At 38.9% G+C, this 19885-nt stretch overlaps 1 protein-coding gene across 1 annotated transcript in view; it reads left to right on the plus strand.

Annotated features, from left to right (window-relative positions):
• Positions 1-19885, plus strand: part of LOC106809407 (cGMP-specific 3',5'-cyclic phosphodiesterase-like) — a gene marked incomplete at its 5' end in the record, with an annotated part of 41228 nt that overhangs the window by 8533 nt on the left and 12810 nt on the right. The window contains 6 exon segments of the mRNA XM_014812471.1: positions 213-300; positions 433-533; positions 1299-1376; positions 1739-1877; positions 2419-2502; positions 9051-9165. Of these exon segments, the coding sequence (XP_014667957.1) occupies positions 213-300; positions 433-533; positions 1299-1376; positions 1739-1877; positions 2419-2502; positions 9051-9165 (605 nt within the window).

Genomic DNA, 19885 nt, shown 5'->3' on the forward strand with positions numbered 1-19885 from the left:
TATATATATATATATATATATAGCACGCTAAGCAACGATAATATAAGTAACGCTATAACGAACCGCCTTCATAAGAAGTATATATGTTTAAACGGCTTCACAGTGTATAAGCCGTCACATTATCCTCGCTTTTAAGCATAGAGCAGCACATTGCATATATGCAGCAGAATATTTCTATTGCCCTAATCGTATTCGGGTTCCTTTATTCCAAGGACAACATCACCACTGGCTACTTTGTATGGCACATCAACGATGGAACACCATCACTTCGATCATAGCGTTATGATTCTGAATAGTGAGGTATGCATACTTCCACTACAACTACCGTTACTACAACTACATCCGTCCATTCGTCATGCCGTTGCTACAACTACATGACATTCAGTTTTTAAAAGCGTTTTTACTTTGAACCGAGTTTTACCTTGTTTTCAGGGCAACAACATCTTCCAGGCGCTATCATCCGATGATTATAGGATATTAATCAAAGTACTTGAACACGCCATTTTGTCAACTGATCTTGCACTCTATTTCAAGTAAGCTAATTACATATTTGGTGATGTTATCCCTCTACGGTTTGAATTGCAATAGCATAATAAATAGATCCGTGACTACGCTATACTTTGATATTATGCATGAAAACAGGAGTATTATTAATTATTAATTATTATGATATTATGTATCACTAAATAAAAATAAAATAATATTTGTTATGCAGTGGGATATATTATGTGTGCGCGTGCGTGCGTGTGTGTGCGTGCGTCTGTGCAGTGTGTGTGTGTGTGTGTGTGTGTGTGTGTGTGTGTGTGTGTGTGTGCGTGTGTGCGTGTGCAATAGACCAACGTAGACACTATTATATGGTTAATGGCATCGGTGAACTATCTATGGTGAACCGAAGTATCAGTTTTATCACTACTACATAGTTATTACACCGTTGTTATGCCTTTCCTTAATTCGCGCAACGCGTGGGCAGGCGGGCGGATGGATGAATGGATGGATGGATAGATGAATGGATTGATGGGTGGATGGATGGATGGATGGATGGTTGGATGGATGAATGGAGGGATGGCTGGATAGATGGACGGATGGATGGATAAAAAGACGCGCAAACAGACGGACGGGCGGACGGACGGACGAATTGATAGACCGCAGGATGGCAATGTGAATGAACGTTAGGATGGTTGAATGGTTGGATAGATGAATGGATGAATAGTTAACTAACATATATTAACTGTACTAAAGCACATGTATATAGCAAACGATTTTGCCAACAATCTTTTTTCTCCATGTTACGTGAACAGAAAGAAGGGCGACTTTGTATCAATGGTGGAAGGCGGTGAGCGGGACTTTATTGATGACTCAAGACGGGAACTTCTTAGGTGTGTAGTTGTCTAAGATAAACAGATAAGGAAATTGTTTGCGAAAGTCCATTAATACGTTAAATACTATAATTTTCTATAATCTCACAGAGAAGCATAAAGAGGAGAATACTGCCGATGATGACGACGACGACGGCGAAGACGACAACGATAACGACAAAGACGACAACGACGACGACGATGATGATGATGATAATGACGATAATGATGACGATGATGATAGTAATAGTATACTAGTTTATTTAAATAGTCCCTTCCACATACTAGACACAACTGGCTAGGTGTGTTTGGTGTATCTCTGCGGCCCGTAAATATATATATTACGTGATAAAAATTAATGTTTGAAATATCACGTTCACCAGAGGCATGATGATGACCGCATGTGACGTGTCAGCAATTTCTAAACCCTGGAAGGTGCAACGACAGGTTGCCGAGCTGGTCAGCAGCGAGTTCTTTGAACAAGGCGATCTGGAGAAAAACGTCCTTCACGAACAACCAATTGTGAGTGTAGACATTAGCAACGAGAAGATTTATGCCTCCACCTTCTTGTCAATCTTTAACATCAACTCTCTAATAGGGGATTTTTTGCATATATATGCCACCGGTCAGTCTGCAGAATCTTATATAGGCACGTACGCTCTGGTACATACATCCCGGGGGCCTGTTGTCAGAAACACCGTGCTGTTATGACTAATAATAACACAAATTTTGTGTCTGACAACGAGCCCAGTCTTCTGGATGGCCCAGGATTACACGCACAAGTAGGAATGAGAACAAGAAATAACATTCTAGCCACAGCTGAAAACCTTAGCTCTATCTTTAGCAATAATCAATCATCTAAGTAAATATTTTAGGTGGCCAGCAGGTCTCAATCCATACAGCTATAATCCCGGAATCAGCAAAAAATATTGATATGATCTCAATAAGAGTGATTAGGTGTTATTCATTTTTAATCATGTATTTTTGTGTGCCGTTATAGCTGGTGGATAGATGTTGAAATTTCTGTTGTTCGTTTTACATTTACAAATTATGTATTTTAAAGGCCATGATGGACAGGGAGAAGAAAGATGACCTACCAAAAATGCAAGTTGGATTCATTGATGCCATCTGCATACCCGTTTACAAGGTTGGTCGACTTTCTATTTTTGGTTTATATTGTTAATAAAATTCCGGTACGAATTATGGTTTAACGCGTTACTAAGTTTGATACCATGCATTTTACTATATCTATAAGCTTTTGTTTTTGCAAAATCGAAGTATACAAGAAATAGCAGTATATGTTTTGCGTGATATGAAGGTGTGCCACAGTCGGATGTATTATATAGGTGTATGCACGTACAAGACATGCATAATAATTTATTTCTTACAGTATGCACTTAAAAACTGTACATCGCATAGCATTTCCTCGATCTTGATGAAGAAAATAAGCGATTATTTGTATATATTCGGAATCGGTGTCAATTATCGGTAAATATATTAACCAAATGTTAATACCGAATGAATAATGTTATCAACTAAGCAGTTGTCAACTAATTATTACCTATTATGGTTATCGGGTGCAGCCAATAGCGATTCGGAGCGCAAACATAGTTAGTCGTATTTATTGTATCCAGCAGACACACGATATGCAATTCTAATCTGTCTTCATAATATCGTGGCTCGTAGAAACTTTATTATCAGCTAAAATTATGATATCAATATTATAATGTAAATGATATGATATGATAATAAGATGATGAGATGATAATGATAATATTATGAAATCATGTATGCTCTCCTATGAAAGTATACATATTTTCATGTTTATATTATAATGATAATAACCAAAATAATAACGTAAATGATGATATATTATATCAACTAAAAACACATTTGTACATAAAGTATAGGAGATAACGGTTGAACATATGAACAATTGTACTTTTGAACATATGATAACAACCAGTGCTAATTTCTCATGTGCAAAATGCTTCAACGTCGTGGACGTTCTGATTCCATTACATTGCGTTTACTACTGAAACATAATTATATTAGACACTATCGTTGCTAAAACCTACATACATGTTGTTGGTTCACGTTGTGTAACCGGAAGCCTGCATGCGCTCTATAGGGGGTTGTGCTCTACTGGGCATTGATGTTATCGGCGTAATTATTGTTGTCTGAAATAATATATTTGATGAGTTGTGATGCTTGCGTAACTTCAGGGATACGGATTGGTTCCGGATAGGTGTAGTAGATGTACTACGACGAATTTATAAATAGCAATAACAACAACAACAATAATAATAATAATAATAATAATAATAATATTATTAAATATTAATCCTGTTCGCACAACCGCATCACACCGGGTATGTTATATAGCGGTATTTTAACTACTGAATTCAGATATACATTGGTACCTGCCTAAACGTGTGACACGCATCACACACAAATGTAGCGGATAATTCAGACACGCAGCATAAGCCATACATATATGCTGCGATAAGGTGATGCACATAAGGCATCTTGGAATGAATATGCGGCGAACCGCCGCAACATTTGATGCAATCGCCAACAATTGTTGAAAAAGCTGTCGTAAATATTAGTGTAGAAAATGAGTGAGTATGCAAATTTAGGCACGTTATATGGAAAGTTCAACTATCGTTAATCTGCTTTGTTTATTTAATTTGATCGGAATATGTTTCCAGTGAACATTTTATGTCAGTGAGATAGTCAACGCATCTATCGCTATTTTATTTGGGAATATTTCAGTCTAGCATGACTATATCGCATCGCAAATTCTCGATGGGTCCTCTTTGAAAAAACGATAATTTTTTTTAAATATAATAAATACTTTATTTACCGCCGGACAGCAGCAAGTTTTAAGTTTGATCGTGTTGACACGCACGTTTCCTCGCTATCGGAAACGTCAAAACGGCAAAATATAAAGAGAAAAACATTTTAAAAACGTTCGCGTTCTCTGTTTAATAGCTGTCTCATTCATTAGAGCAATTTTTAGCAGCTACATATAACCGGTGATTACTTGAACTAAATGGGAATACGTTAAATTTCGTTACGTTTATGCATTTCTAGAGAAATCGAAAAAACGGAACGGACGGAAATTCTCTGAATACATGTTTATTTCACGTTAACTTATCGGACTGCACTCATACAAAATCAGCTTCCCCGCAAACTCCGATCAGAATAGAATTATTCGGATGTCTAGTAAGGCGCTACGGGTATCGTGCGTCTGTTTCCGTGTGTTGGCGCACGAAATCCAATGACGCTTTGTCAACCATGTGACTACGCAGGGGCTTTAAAACTAAGCTGTTGGCAAAAAAAAGATATTCGTTTACACGAGAAAAATACGATCTCTAATTTTTGAAGCTGGCTTAAAAATGAGTCGGGCTAAGTTACTTTGAGCTACTTAATCCGCACGTCCGGTAAGATTATAAGATGGCGTATTAAAACACGATTAAAGCCGGCTCAAAAAGTGCCGTCTGAACAATATAGAAAGTGCAATATCATGATTGAAATAAACGTATAACTGCCGTTGATGAATGTTTTTCCAAATGACATCGGGCACTCGTAGGCACCCACATCTTTATCAGTGCATCTATCACACTGCAATCAGTATAGCAATCACATTTTACCATATCTACGAGACTGTAATCTGTATACGCAAATCAGCGCACGGTAGGTATTATGTTTGAGCATTTAATGGTAGAAAAGATAGTCGTGTTTTTCACATAATGAGATTATTTTAATTAAAGGACTAGTGCTAACCAATGCAACAATAAAACTATAGGCGGCCTATCCAACCACCCGTGACAATAAAATATAATTTATCCGCTTCCAAGACATACTATCTCCATGCTATTTAATCTGTCTCAACGTTATATTCTCGAGGCAGTTATTATTTACTATATGAGCTACATACCGCATACTTTATTGGGCTTACTGTGCATATAAGCTGGCATTCCATTTTCATATCAGCAGGAATAATTTTTACGATATCCGTCATTTTAGCGGTATTAAGCGCAGCTGTCTTCTGACGATTCATATTTATACGCAACCAGGCGGCTATAGTGTGATTATAGAAACACACTACATTTGGAAGAATCTGCTTGCTAAAACGAGTATTATCTTAAGAAAAACATGGGAAAGTATTTAATGCTTTCATCATAATGGAACAATATAATATTTTTAGTAGAAATTAGGACTAAAAATTAAATCTAAAATGCTCAGTAATAATAATGTACATTGTAGGTGATGTCCAAGCTGTGGCCAGACATAAGTCCACTCTACAATGGTTCGTTGCAGAATCGGAAAAACTGGCAATGCCTTGCAGAAGGCGTAGAACCTGATGGTGACTTCCCCTTACCAACCACACGTATTTTATTAAAATTTGATAAATCCGCTGTTTAGTTCATCAACATTCCCAAGAGATGTCACCAAAAGTCGTTTAATTGAGGTGGATCTCCCAACATAATATATTAACCCAATATGTGTAATCGCTTTGTTTAACCGTGACCTATTATAATGTCAATAAAGTCCACAGTGTGAAGTAACGTGTTTTTGTGATAATTGCAACTATGTTCGTCCCCACCGAGTATGAAAATAAAACCCCCGACGTAACCTGACATATTAATACATTTATGAGCATAAACAAAAGAGTGGAAATCAATGTTGGGATATGAAGACGTTTTTACTTGGATGAAAATATTATATTTCTCTATCAGCTATTATGTATTTGATTCGCTCATTATAACATAAATTTCAACTACTTGCATCTGCGTAGATAGGTATACGATTCTAGGTTGTTCTAGCTCACGTTTAGCCTAATTGCCGCATATTTCAAGCCGTTTGTCTTCTTCTTCGTTATTAGATTAGGCAAAATTACAATTGAAAGTACCAAAATAAAGTTGTTAGCTACAAAATGTTGTTTTGTCGTATCCGCGTGCATATGTGGGATTATTATGACAATAAGTGATGAACTGGCAGCAAGGCTAAATGTGAGATGTACTGAAAGGTATATATGTAATGATGTCAACGTACGGTGTTGCATGCATATACTTATCCTTATATCTTGTAATGTACGAGGTTATATCATAAGCTAATAAACGTTGCAGCATTACTTATTGTTTGTGACTATTACTGTGCTCCGAAATCGTGAAAAAGATACGCAATATCAATAAGATTGGGATGGAATTTATAAAGCGGAATTTGAAATCACTATAGAAAAACGCAAAAATTCAGTAAATCGATCCACGTATAGAACGGCCATAAAATCGCGACCTTTTAGTATTATTGTCACAATGAAATAGAATTAAATGGCTGTACATATAAAACTAACTAGTAGAGAAAATGTAAAATTTCGAACATTAACCAGGCAACGCGCGCGTGTGAGTGCGTGCGCTGGCGTATGTGTGTTTGTGCGCGTTTGTTTGCGTGCGTTTTTGTGCCCCTTATTTCCATTATTCTTATCCTTTCAGGACAAAACGGGATCAGTAATTGATGACACACATTGTGAAGGTACTGTTAATGGACGGGAATCCGACACCTCGGCAGCCGATCTCAGCATTATAACGGAGAACAACGACGTTGACATGCCGGAGGCAAAGACTATAGCAAGCGAGAAAATGGACCAGAATGCGACTCCAGATGGCAGCAGCGAGAAAATGGACCGGAATGCGACTCCAGATGGCAGCACTATACAATATCTGGCTACGACTGAGAACGCCTCCGATGAGAAACCTGAGGTAACTGGGCGGGATGACGCGTATATCTCGGCAAACCCTGAACCTACCTCAGCGGTACAAATAAGTGGAGCGGAAAGCAAAGATGGCAATGTAAACACTGCATCTAAGCGTAACGAGCGTGAAGTGGATGCCAACCAGAGTGTAAACTCTAGCGCGCTGTCGGATGTAAGCAGTCCGAATTCGAAAACGTCGTCTTGGTCATCGAAAAACACAGAATCGTCAGCTCCCAGAACCCCCACCCAGGTCAAACCCCACATAACGTCGGTTCCTGACGAGAAACCAGACCGTCGAGGTGACGTCAGTAAAAGTAGCCACGAGAAAGGTTCGACGAATACGAACAACACAAATATCACACGCAGTAAATCCCCGGATATTGCACCAGACCATATTGCCACAACCAGTGCGGCAAATAGTAAAGTAGATAACGCCGGTAGTGCAGACGCGAACACAAACAAGAGTCCTAAACCCAAAAGTAAGTTTTGTGTTTTGTGCTGACATGAGTTCCCATGCACCACCAGTGTCTGGCATCACTGGGTATATCGATCATAATATTTAAAATTCACGAGTTAGCGAGTATACGAGAAAGACGTTTAGCAAAATTAACAGAATTGCTGCTGCGACTACATATAAAGTGTTTTTAGATTACGAATTATTCAATTCATAATTTATAATTATTGATAGGTTCGTTTATGATATGGCCAACAAGTCGTAGACGATCATAACAACCACAATTACGATGTGTTATATTTCCCATTTTGCCGCGGTAATATATTTTCATAGTAGGCCACAGGTATACCCGCAATTAATTAACATAGCTGCCCCGGGTTGAAACATTCATGCAGATTTATTAATAACTTATTCATAGATTATCGAACATATCGTCGAACAGCCTAATTCTTATTAGGATGGTTTACCTTACAGTATGCCCAGTATCAAGTTTAAAAACATCGAAACGATGCAGAGAGTGTCACGCTTGAGACTGTTTAAGGCAACTCCGTTATAAAACCTCACCTATAGATAACATTCCAACAATAACACGAATATCGCATTATTTGAATATCGCTCGTGTGATAAATGCACTACGCCTTATAAATTTATATTTATATATGTCGTTGTTATGTTTAAGAGACAGGAGCGAAACATTGATCGTTAACAACAAAGCTATCGCTAATTATTCTTAATCGCATTTTTGATTGTGTGCGAAAACATGAGCACTTTTACACAATATTGTTGCATTACTTTGCATTTTAAATGTAATAAGTATTTAGGTCAGGAATGACGTATATATATATATATATATATATATATATATATATATATATATATATATATATATATATATATATAGTTAACAGAGTTATGCGTCAGGATTAGGCGCCAATCATTTTATAGCCTGGTTAAATCGTTCAATGATAATTCAAGCTGCGACAGAAATAATATTAGGGGGCATGGTATTTAAGACAACAATTACAAATTTACAACGAGGAATTGTGAATTTATTTATAACATTCAATGTGCGTCATCGGCGAACTGTGTGGTTATAGTATACTAAAACATCCTACATGGAGAAAATTTAAATACGTAGGTACATCTTTACTTTTAAAATATTCGGGTAATCCCTGCTGCATCAATTTGTAAACATTATAACATATATAGTACTTTCTGGTGCACTGATGTTCTTAGTATATAATGGTGCATAACAAACTGAAACATCGTTACAGGATTTCAATCGTGCATGTCAGTGCTTATTACTATTGCCAGTGCTATATCGAATCTGCTAAAAGCGTTAACTATGAGAGTTAGTTGGCAAATTTTACTTGGATTCTGCGCGTAGGTTTCATTTGTTCATGTGTTCACCCATTCTACCAGCACGTGATTTCGTGTATTGCTGACTCATTTTTCATTCACATGTTATTTGTTGGCCCAACAGAAGTTCGCCGAAATTCAACCGAATTTGCAACCTCTCATGAATGGTGTGCTAACAAATCGCCACAACTGGCAGACGCTCGCAGAAGAGAACGAACGCAAGAAGGAGGGTCGAAGTGGTTAGCAGTCAATTTTCTATGTCACGTGGCGTGTTACAGATACATTCGATTAGCGCGCCACATTGTTGTTATTATAGCACTGCTATTCACGAACGAGAAACGTCATTGCATCAGTGCACTATAGTCGATCAACTAGTAGCGTTACGTCTCTTTGGTTGAACTGCTAGATGAGAATGAGATGATGTCCTTGCATGATGGTTTATTTTGTAGTACAATGCAGCAATAATGTTGTATTAAATATCCAGTAGAAATTATTTCGTATACACTAAAATATTTTCAACGTATTTATGATTTGTGTTATATCACCCCTCCTAAAATGTGCTTGTATGTGAACTGACATATGTGGTTGCCATATTATATCACTCATCATTTCTTTGCTACACGTGTGTCTCACAACCTTAACAGTGCTTATCGTAATGTATTAACTGAATACATTCTATGTGAGAGCGCCTCTCATGATATAACGCAGCATCAATCACTAATTTACTCATGTTCAAGTGGGACAGCATCCTTATTGACGCGGTCGAGTAGCTAAAGAGTCACGGTAAGGCTAAACAGATCAAAGGGAAGGGATCAGGTAAACAGGCAACCCCGCTTCTTAAGGTTGGAGATTGGGCGTCGGGCCCATCCCTGTTTAGACAGTATAGGCCATCGATGGACTCCTGTCGTCGATGTTCTCGGGGTTCTCTTTCTCTCTTCCGTAGCGATGTAGTTGGCTTGACACCCAACCCCTAACCCGCAACGCGTGCGTGTGTGAACGTCAGTTTGCGTAAACGAACGCGAATGATAGTCGAGTGACTGAGTGATAGGCTAAAGAGAGATACATATGTTGATTCGTTAGCAGATGGGAATAGATAAAAGGTGGTAATTGTAAATTATTTCTCAATTCTACACTCAAATCGGTATCAGCTAAATACAAACTCTATATGGTTAGATTGATTACGGCGTATGTCAAGTAAATCTTTTATCCGTAAATTGAACTTGGTATAAATGTGATATGATCAGGAGATAATAATAGATAGTAATAATAATAATAATAATAAGAGTAATAATAATAAGAATAATGATGATGATGATAATGACGATAATGATGACGATGATGAACGTTTAATTGACTTAAATACCCCCTTTTCCCACTAGGTGGATGAAAGGAGTGGTGCTATCTATTGAGGAAAGTCATAAACTAAAAACGGATGTTATTAATCCTAATATCTTTCCGAAAGCCTGCTTCTTTTGTGTTGACATGCTTCTATATTTCCCCCCATAAACCTGCAGGCTTATTGCTAATTGCTACGTATACAATGTCGGTGGTAGAAGAGGCAATGCGCCAATGTTGTCTGTATTGTGATGAATGTACCTAATAATATATAGGCTTTTCTTATATATTCTGCACGAGGAGGCTTTGCTGTGTTGCTCGTCTTTTTTATTTATTAACTATTGTGGCATCAACAAGAAATTACTCATTGTTAACAGATATTGTAAGAAACACGTTTGGCAATTTATTTATTTATTATAAAAACAGAGACACGTTGATTCGCAATATTTAAAATTCGGCAATCATTGATAACGTGTATAGTTACATGGTTAAAAAAAACAATATAGATGACAAACGATAGTTATGAATTATAGAATAAATTCATGTAAATATACTGAATAATTATGCACCGCTCATTTCAACTCGGTTTGGAGGACGTTATCAAACGAATTCTTGTTACATTTATCCGCTGTATTCAATGTATGTAAAATGCGACGACGTATTTGAAACGAACCGACAGCCAAGGCTGGCCAGGTTTTACTAATCCCGTTGCGCTCCAAATATGAGACAACCTTTGTTCCAAATTAGTTATGCAATGCTACGCCCATGGCAGCTGTAGTGCATTATTTTCCCCTAATATATAATATATATTTCGCATATAAGGATATGTACGGTAATATTATAATAATTATAATAATGTATAATATGTAATATTTCAGTATATACATGGCACTGAGAATGCCACATTTGTTACCCTGGCTGCTTATGCTAAAACTATATTAGACTAAATATCGCAGTTGCACATAAATGACTCGTCCGTACCATCTTCAGCAGCTCATCCTGTCTTTAAAAGTCCACGTGTGTTTTCTGTAACCACATCCCATGGAATATATTCCTGCATGATTTCCTGAAACTAGTAATCTTACATATTATTCTAATGGGCTAATTGTTCTAGATGTTGTTATTGGTGCATCTTTCAGACAAAAACTCTCCAATTAAATATTGTCGAATAATGCTAACAAACAAATTTCAGTTGCGCAATTTACCAGCTCTGCTATATGAGTCTAAGAGAGCCTCCGTGGCCCAGTGGTTAGGCCTCGTACACTGTCCACTGAAGGCTGTGAGTTTAAACCCCGGCCGGGGCAGTGAATTTTTTTAAGGTGTAAAAAACCTGGCTCTCAACATTGGAGACTGTGAATCTCCCATGGCTCGGATGACCACGTAAAATGGCGGTCCCGTCTCCAGTAATACTAAGGACAATGGGGACGTAAAAGAACCACTGAGGGCGCAAAAAAAAACTCTGGCTGTGACCACCTTCAGTGCCTTTCGGTTAAAAGGTTAACTACCTGGCTTTACCCAAGCTAGGTTACACCCCATGGCTAGCTATAGCCCTGCGTTATTATCCACGTAACCACGGGCTACGCAGTAAACTAGCCAGATCCAGCAGCGGTTCTGGCAATCAAGCAACAAGATTTCTCAGCGGCCGTCTCAGCTAAGCTGTGCCGTCGATCAACAGGATTTCTTGCCAAGGGACACTGTCCTGCGCCATGTAGCGTCGTCATCGTAGGCGTAGCTTCGCAGTTTAATATATATATATATATATTCTGTGTAAGGCCCGTCTCGGGCTCCCCCCTAGGCAATTATTATTATTATTATTATATATCGTCGTAGTGGCAGACAATATTATTCTGGAAATTTTAATTATCCTAATAGGGCGCATGACGTTCTTATTTTTACTATGACGATCAATTAATATTCTTATTCAAGCAGTTACATTTTGTTGGTGACAGCAATTTTTCGCTAGCTGTTTCATTTTATTTGGTTCCAGTTTTATGTGTTAGTTTTCCACAGCGAAATATTCATACACTTTTAGCAGTCCAATCGAACACACGGGTCTTCCTAAACGCGCACCCTATATATACTGAGGTATTTCAAATTTACTTTTCACGTTGCATTTACTCTAGTTGGATATTAAACCTTTTCCATATAAAACACTCCTAGTACCGAAAAATTTACGCCTGCTTTCCTTAACGACACGAAAACTGTTAGCAGGCATATTCTTTTGTTTGGCATAAGTTTTAGAAAGGATATATATATATATATATATATATATATATATATATATATATTATGACTATATAGTTAGACAGAGTTATGCGTCCAGGATTAGGCGCCAATCATTTTATAGCCTGGTATAATCGTTCAATGATAATTCAAGCTGCGTCAGAAATAATATTAGGGGGCATGGTATTTAAGACAACAATTACAAATTTACAACGAGGAATTGTGAATTTATTTATAACATTCAATGTGCGTCATCGGAACTGTGTGTTATAGTATACTAAACATCCTACATGGAGAAAATTTAAAATACGTAGGTACATCTTTACTTTTAAAATATTCGGTAATCCCTGCTGCATAAATTTGTAAACATTATAACATTATAGTACTTTCTGGGTGCACTGAATGTTCTAGTATATAGGTGCAATTAAACAACTGAAACATCGTTACAGCATTTCAGTGCTTATGTCAGTGCTTATTTACTATGTAAGTGCTATATCGATCGATAAATAGCATGTCAGTGCTTATTACTATCGCCGTGCTATATCGAATCTGCTAAAAGCGTTTAACTATGAGAGTTAGTTGCAATTTTACTTTGGATTCTGCGCGTAGGTTTTCATTTGTTCATGTGTTTACCCATTCTACCGAGCACGTGATTTCGTGTATTGCTGACTCATTTTTCATTCACATGTTATTTTGTTGGCCCAACAGAAGTTCGCGCGAAATTCAACCGAATTTGCAACCTCTCATGAATGGTGTGCTAACAAATCGCCACAACTGGCAGACGCTACGCAGAAGAGAACGAACGCAAGACAGAGAGGGTCGAAGTGGTTAGCAGTCAATTTCTATGTCACGGTGGCGTGTTACAGACACATTCGATTAGCGCGCCCACATGTTGTTTATTATAGCACTGATAATTCACGAACGAGAAAACGTCATTGCATCAGTGCACTATAGTCGATCAACTAGTAGCGTTACGTCTCTTTGGTTGAACTGCTAGATGAGAATGAGATGATGTCCTTGCATGATGGTTTTATTTTTGTAGAACATGCAGGCAATAATGTTGTATTAAATATCCAGTAGAATTATTTCGTATACACTAAAATATTTTTCACGTTTTAATGATTGTGGTATATCACCCCTCCTAAAATGTGCTTGTATGTGAACTGACATATGTGGTTGCCATATTATATCACTCATCATTTCTTTCGCTACACGTGTGTCTCGCCACCTTAACGTGGCTTATCGTAATGTATTAACTGATGCATTCTATGTGAGAGCGCCTCCTCATGATATAACGCAGCATCAATCACTAATTTACTCATGTTCAAAGTGGGACAGCATCCTTATTGACGCGGTCGAGTAGTCTAAAGAGTCACGGTATAGGCTAAAAAGATCAAAGGGAAGGGATCAGGTAAACAGCAACCCCGCTTCTTAAGGTTGGAGATTGGGCGTCGGGCCATCCCTGTTTAGACAGTATAGGCCATCGATGGACTCCTGTCGTCGATGTTCTCGGGGTTCTGCTCTCTCTCTTCTCGTAGCGATGTAGTTGCTTGACACCCAACCCTAACCGCAACGCGTGCGTGTGTGAACGTCAGTTTGCGTAAACGAACGCGAATTGATATGTCGAGTGACTGAAGTGAATAGGCTAAAGAGAGATACATATGTTGATTCGTTAGCAAGACTGGGAATAGATAAAAGGTGGTAATTGTAAAATATTCTCTCAATTCTACACTCAAATCGGTATCAGCTAAATACAAACTCTATATGGTTAGATTGATTACGGCGTATGTCAAGTAAAATCTTTTAATCCGTAAATTGAACTTGGTATAAATGTGATATGATCAGGAGATAATAATAGATAGTAATAATAATAATAATAATAATAAGAGTAATAATAATAATAATAATGATGATGATGATAGATAATAATCGATATAAGTATCGTAACTAATAGTGATGTAACTTGATGACATGATTAACATAAACATATTGATCTGACATGGTACTATAGTGCCAACCTTCATAGCAGAAATGGAAGCAAAAATACCAGAAGAAATAAGCTGAGTATAATGAGAAAGAGGATGTGATTGTAACTCCAAAGTTCATGTTCACGTTCAAAGAAGTCTATGTAACCAAATCAGAATCAACGAAAATTATCTTAATATTGTAAACGGGAATCGCTATTATAAAAAACGTGAAATTACCAACTTAATTTCGGTGAGTAAATTCCGTAAGTAAGTTCATTATAGACGAATGATGCAAAGTTGCAGCGAAGGAGTGCTCGGTCTAACTCTAATCTAAACTAAACTGAGTTTAGAAACAAGTTTATATTAGTAACAGAAGAAGGGAAATCAATGTAGCAGTTAGTATTATTATTTTATAGGGCCCTGTTTTACCGTAATAGGCTTATTTAGAATTAAAGGAACAGTAAATTATACAAATAACAATAGAAGTGTCTTTGAATTGTGATTTATATATTTTAATAACCTAAATGCGGAAAGATGGAATGTTTTAACTATAAATTAGGTTGGTTATTATTTAAATGTGAGCATATATGCGCTAGCTTTTGTGATTGTTCTCAATTGAGCAAGCTATAGTTAAAATCGTATCGATATCACGTTAAATTGATTAATCCGGTCGCATAAACAGGTATACCCTCGTTAACAATGTCGATGCGTCCCAGTAATCACTTATTTGTGCTCAACTTCGTTGCTCGAGGAAGATACCATAAGTTGAATATAGATGTTTCATTATCTTACGTTATCATGTAACACGATTAGAACGACTACTTAATAGAAAATATACCGTAATAGTTTTACATTCACTGATATTAATTACCGCTTGTTCTTAGAACATGAATATGGATACGCTTGGTCCGTCTGCTATTTGAGTGGCTAGTTAATAGCTCCAGCTGTGCAAAAATATCAACGAGACAGTTGAATCCACGTTCAAAATAACTGTTTCTATTCCTCCTGCTTACTACTTTATTTAACCCATACCGACAAAAAACAGCCAAAGTATTCACGATAATTTAAACTTAAAAATAAAGTAAGAATAATTATTGTTTCCAAACAATTCATCATTCATCATTTAATTCCCCTATTTTGTTTTCGGAATTAGCAAAATTCAGGCTAGACAACAGTTTTAGACATTCGAACAAGTTTTGTTTCAGTTGCAATTTGCCATAATGCTTGTGTGTTGTCAACAGTTTTGATTGCCCAAGTAGAATCTTGTAATAGGTATGCATGTTTGCCACGAAGGAGCACCAAATTATACATAGACCTGCGAGGGAGCTCGTATTTTTGCGTAAATATAAACCTCGAATGTTACCATGCATGCAAGAGGAAGCATGGCTACAATGTGGTAGCCTATATCCAATTATTTTATTGTGTATATGTTTTATATGTATTTGTCTATTTTTATTGTTTGCCATGCTTGTGTTTTATTTTCGCTGTGACATCGATCGACTGGCCGGGTGGTATGTCTGCACACTTGTCAGCAATAATTACCCATAATCATATTTATCAGGAGTGAATAAAATATTGTTTTTATTCTCTCCTGATAGTCAAATTCATATTATTATTGTTATGTATTATAACATGCAATACACATAATTGCGTTACACATTTCTGAAGATTATAAGTGCCAATATTAAGGTAAATAGCGCCCAAACCATCAACACGCACGCACACAGACACGCACACAGACACGCACGCACACAGGCACACACGCACGCACGCACGCACGCATACACATACAACACAGTACGTGAGCCTAAGAATAATATAGTTTATGTTTTATGTGCTAATCTGTTGATATGACATATGGTTGTATGTCATGTATAACACACTAATTATGACAAAGCTCATTATGGTTAATACAATATAAAATGGTAGGGGGAAATCCATCCCATATATTTTCGTTGTACGAAATACTTCTTGCGTAACGTTTTATCTATATTATGTAGCGTGTACTGTTGGCATCGTGTTACTGCTATCATATTTTAAGAATGCTTTGTTATTGTAATAACAGGTCTGGATTGAGGAACGTGAAATATTTAATTTCTTCAGATGCCATATTTTCTATGTGACTAATTCTCTGGTCGTCCTTTTTATTTTCATCATGTTTGTCACTTGTGCTGCTGTTGTATGATGTCACCGTCGTCATCGTACACCTTGCCTTCATTGGTATTGTTATTGTTGTCACTATCGCTATCGTTATTGTCATTGTTATTGTTATTGGTATTGTTACTGTTGTTGTTATTGTTGCTTTTGTTGTTGTTGTAGTTGTAGTAGCGGTAGGCCTTAGTGGTAGTAGTAATCGTCGTCGTCGTCGTCGTCGTTGTCGTCGTCGTCGTCGTCGTCGTCGTCGTCGTCGTCGTAGTAGTAGTAGTAGTAGTAGTAGTAGTAGTAGTAGTAGTAGTAGTAGTAGTAGTAGTAGTAGTAGTAGTAGTAGTAGCAGTAGTAGTAGCAACAACAGTAGCAGGAGCAGTAGCAGTAGCAGCAGCAGTAGCAGCAGCAGCAGCAGCAGCAGCAATAGCAACCGCTCAACCGCTCGACAAGCATGGCTGCGATTCTAGAAAACACCGCGTCACGAAACAATCTGCTGTGACCTAGGCACCTAGCTGCGTCTAGTAAAAATGCGAAACCTGAAAACATGTCCCTGAAGAAATGAGAGAGCCTAACTGCGGATAGAAGAATATAACCTGGAAACCTATCTCGCAAGAAATCAGATAACCGAAGAGCCTGCTTCTGAATGGATTCGTACATCTGCCGCTGATAGACGCGAAGCATCTCCCTTCGATGGAATGGACACACACACACACACACACACACACACACACACACACACACACACACACACACACACACACACACACACACACACACACACACACACACACACACACACACACACCCCCTCCCACTCCACACACCGAGTAACGCACGCACGCACACACCACACCACGCGCTGCGCTGCGCACAGCACGCACACACACACACACACACAGTATGTGATATAGCACCTGCCTGCACATAGCATAATGCCTTTTAATGGGCCCGTAACAGACGAAGAGAGAGTGCAAACAAAAAACACGGGGAAGAGAGAGAAAGAAGAAAGAGAAAAGAGAGAGAGAGCGAGAGAGAAGGAAAAAGAAATGAAGAGAGAAGAGAGAGAGAGAGAGAGAGCGTGAGAGAGGGCGAGAGAAGAGAGAGAGAGAGAGAGAGAGAGAGAGAGAGAGAGAGGGAAGAGAAAGAGAGAGAGAGAGAGAGAGAGAGAGAGAGCGAGAGAAGAGAGAGAGAGAGAGAAGAAGAGAGAAGAGAGTGAGTCCTGCACGAATTAAGAGGCGGCGTACTATGAAAGCCTACGATATAATGTCTTGCTTTTAATCGGCGCCGTTATTCGTACGTTATGCTCAGCATGTAACCCAGCTTAAATTCATCGAGGTACCACGAGGCGATTGCACCAACCCTAAACTTTAATTATAGTTCTCGACTATCGTAACTCTCCGCCATTTCCTAGCAGCAACGTAAACCGTAAAGACATACGTATGAATTGTTTTATGCGGCGCGCGGAAGACATTGCAGAGGGGATTAACCTCGAAACCGAAACGGCTTCGTCTGCTGTCGGAGTGTAAATTGAATATCATCTCCGATCGTTGAAATTTAACAATTATTCCTTCGAGAATTGAAAGCTACGATGCTGCCGTGAAATCAAGATGGTCCTCGGATGCTATGGTTAGTAGGGGAAATATGCTGCCAGAAGAGGTGAAGCTCAGATCCGACAAACCTGGCGGTTGCATCGGGAGTAATAAAATTGGTTACCCAACCGCGCGCCGGCGCCGACGCGTGGAGCAGGCGCCGAGGGCGGGGAAAAACACACAGCGCTAATACTTTCGGCATTGGCCATCTTATAATTCAACGTCGTCGATTTTGACGAAAAAAATTTACCCGCGAAAGGCGATAAATACTTGTTTCTTTTACGCGAGAAAAAAACTTACATGAGCGGCATTGAATTTTCAAGGGCGCCTTATCCAATAATTCCACGAACCGCACGGAAAATTAATGTTCCACCTGACGTTTAATTTCGGAGAGCATATTTATCGTGACAACTATCAACATTGACGATGATTGATGACGACGACGCTGATGATGAATTGACTTTATCAGATTACGCGCAAAGTGAAAATGTTGCGACGGCACAAATGAATGAACCCGGCAAAAAAACTGGCTAAAGCTGTGCATTGTTACCAGAAACTCTACTCTAGCGTGATGTATAATCGTAGATGGAAATCGCACTGTTGTCACTGGGAAAAATACAAAATAGACACAATGATTAAAAGTGCACTGGGCTCTCACAGCCGCGTCAATAGCTAACAACTGCGAAGTGCTCGGACAACATTCAGCGTTTCATCATGCAAACACAGCTGTCTCAGCTCGCGATTTGTTGAAGAGCAATATTTTGCGCGCGCGTGCGCGTGGCGTGCGTGCGTGCGAGCATGCGTACGTGCGATGCGTGCGAGCAATGCGTACGTGCGTGCGTGGAGAAGCAGCGTGCGTGCGTGCGCGCGAGCATTGCGTACGCCGTGCGTGAGAGGCATGCGTACGTGCGTGCGTGCCGAGCATGCGTCAGTGCGTGGCGTGTGAGCATGGCGTACGCTGCGTGCGTGCGTTTATAATATAGTAATATGTCTACATATGTGTGTATGGAAGAGGTGATAGAGAGGCGATAGCGAAAGAGAGACAGACAGAGAGACAGACAGAGAGGGGAAGAGAGAGGGATAGAGGGGAAGTAAGCAGAGAGAGAGAGCAGAGAGAGAGAGAAAGAGAGAGAGAGATGATGATATGTTGATGATGATGATAGATGAATGATGATGATGATGATGATGGTGATGATGATTCCTCAAGCCTTTCTCTTCTGCTCTGTTTCTCTCTCTAGCATGTCTCTCTCCTCTTTCCTCTCTGACTCAGGCGCCCTCTCCTCTCTGAACTGAGATCGCCCTCTCGCCTCTGCTGACTCGCCCTCGGCCCCCTCTCTCATGCTGTTTCTCGTCTGGCCTGTCTCTCTTCTCCGCTTTTCTCTCTAACTCACACCGTGCGCTGTCACTCTTTACTGTTAAGTTCTGCTGTCTCTCTTGCTTTCGGTCTTCGTTCATAATCTCGCCTGCTCTCTCTCTCTCCACACACACACACAACACACACACACACACACACACAACACCAACAACACAACACACACACCACAACACACACACACACACACACACACACACACACACACACACACACACACACCACACACACAACACACACACACACACAACACACACACACACACACACACACACACCCACACACACACACACCACACACACGCACACTCAACACACACATACACACA

The sequence above is a fragment of the Priapulus caudatus genome, unplaced genomic scaffold, assembly GCF_000485595.1.
Source record: "Priapulus caudatus unplaced genomic scaffold, Priapulus_caudatus-5.0.1 Scaffold352, whole genome shotgun sequence".
NCBI classification, from domain to species: domain Eukaryota; kingdom Metazoa; phylum Priapulida; class Priapulimorpha; order Priapulimorphida; family Priapulidae; genus Priapulus; species Priapulus caudatus.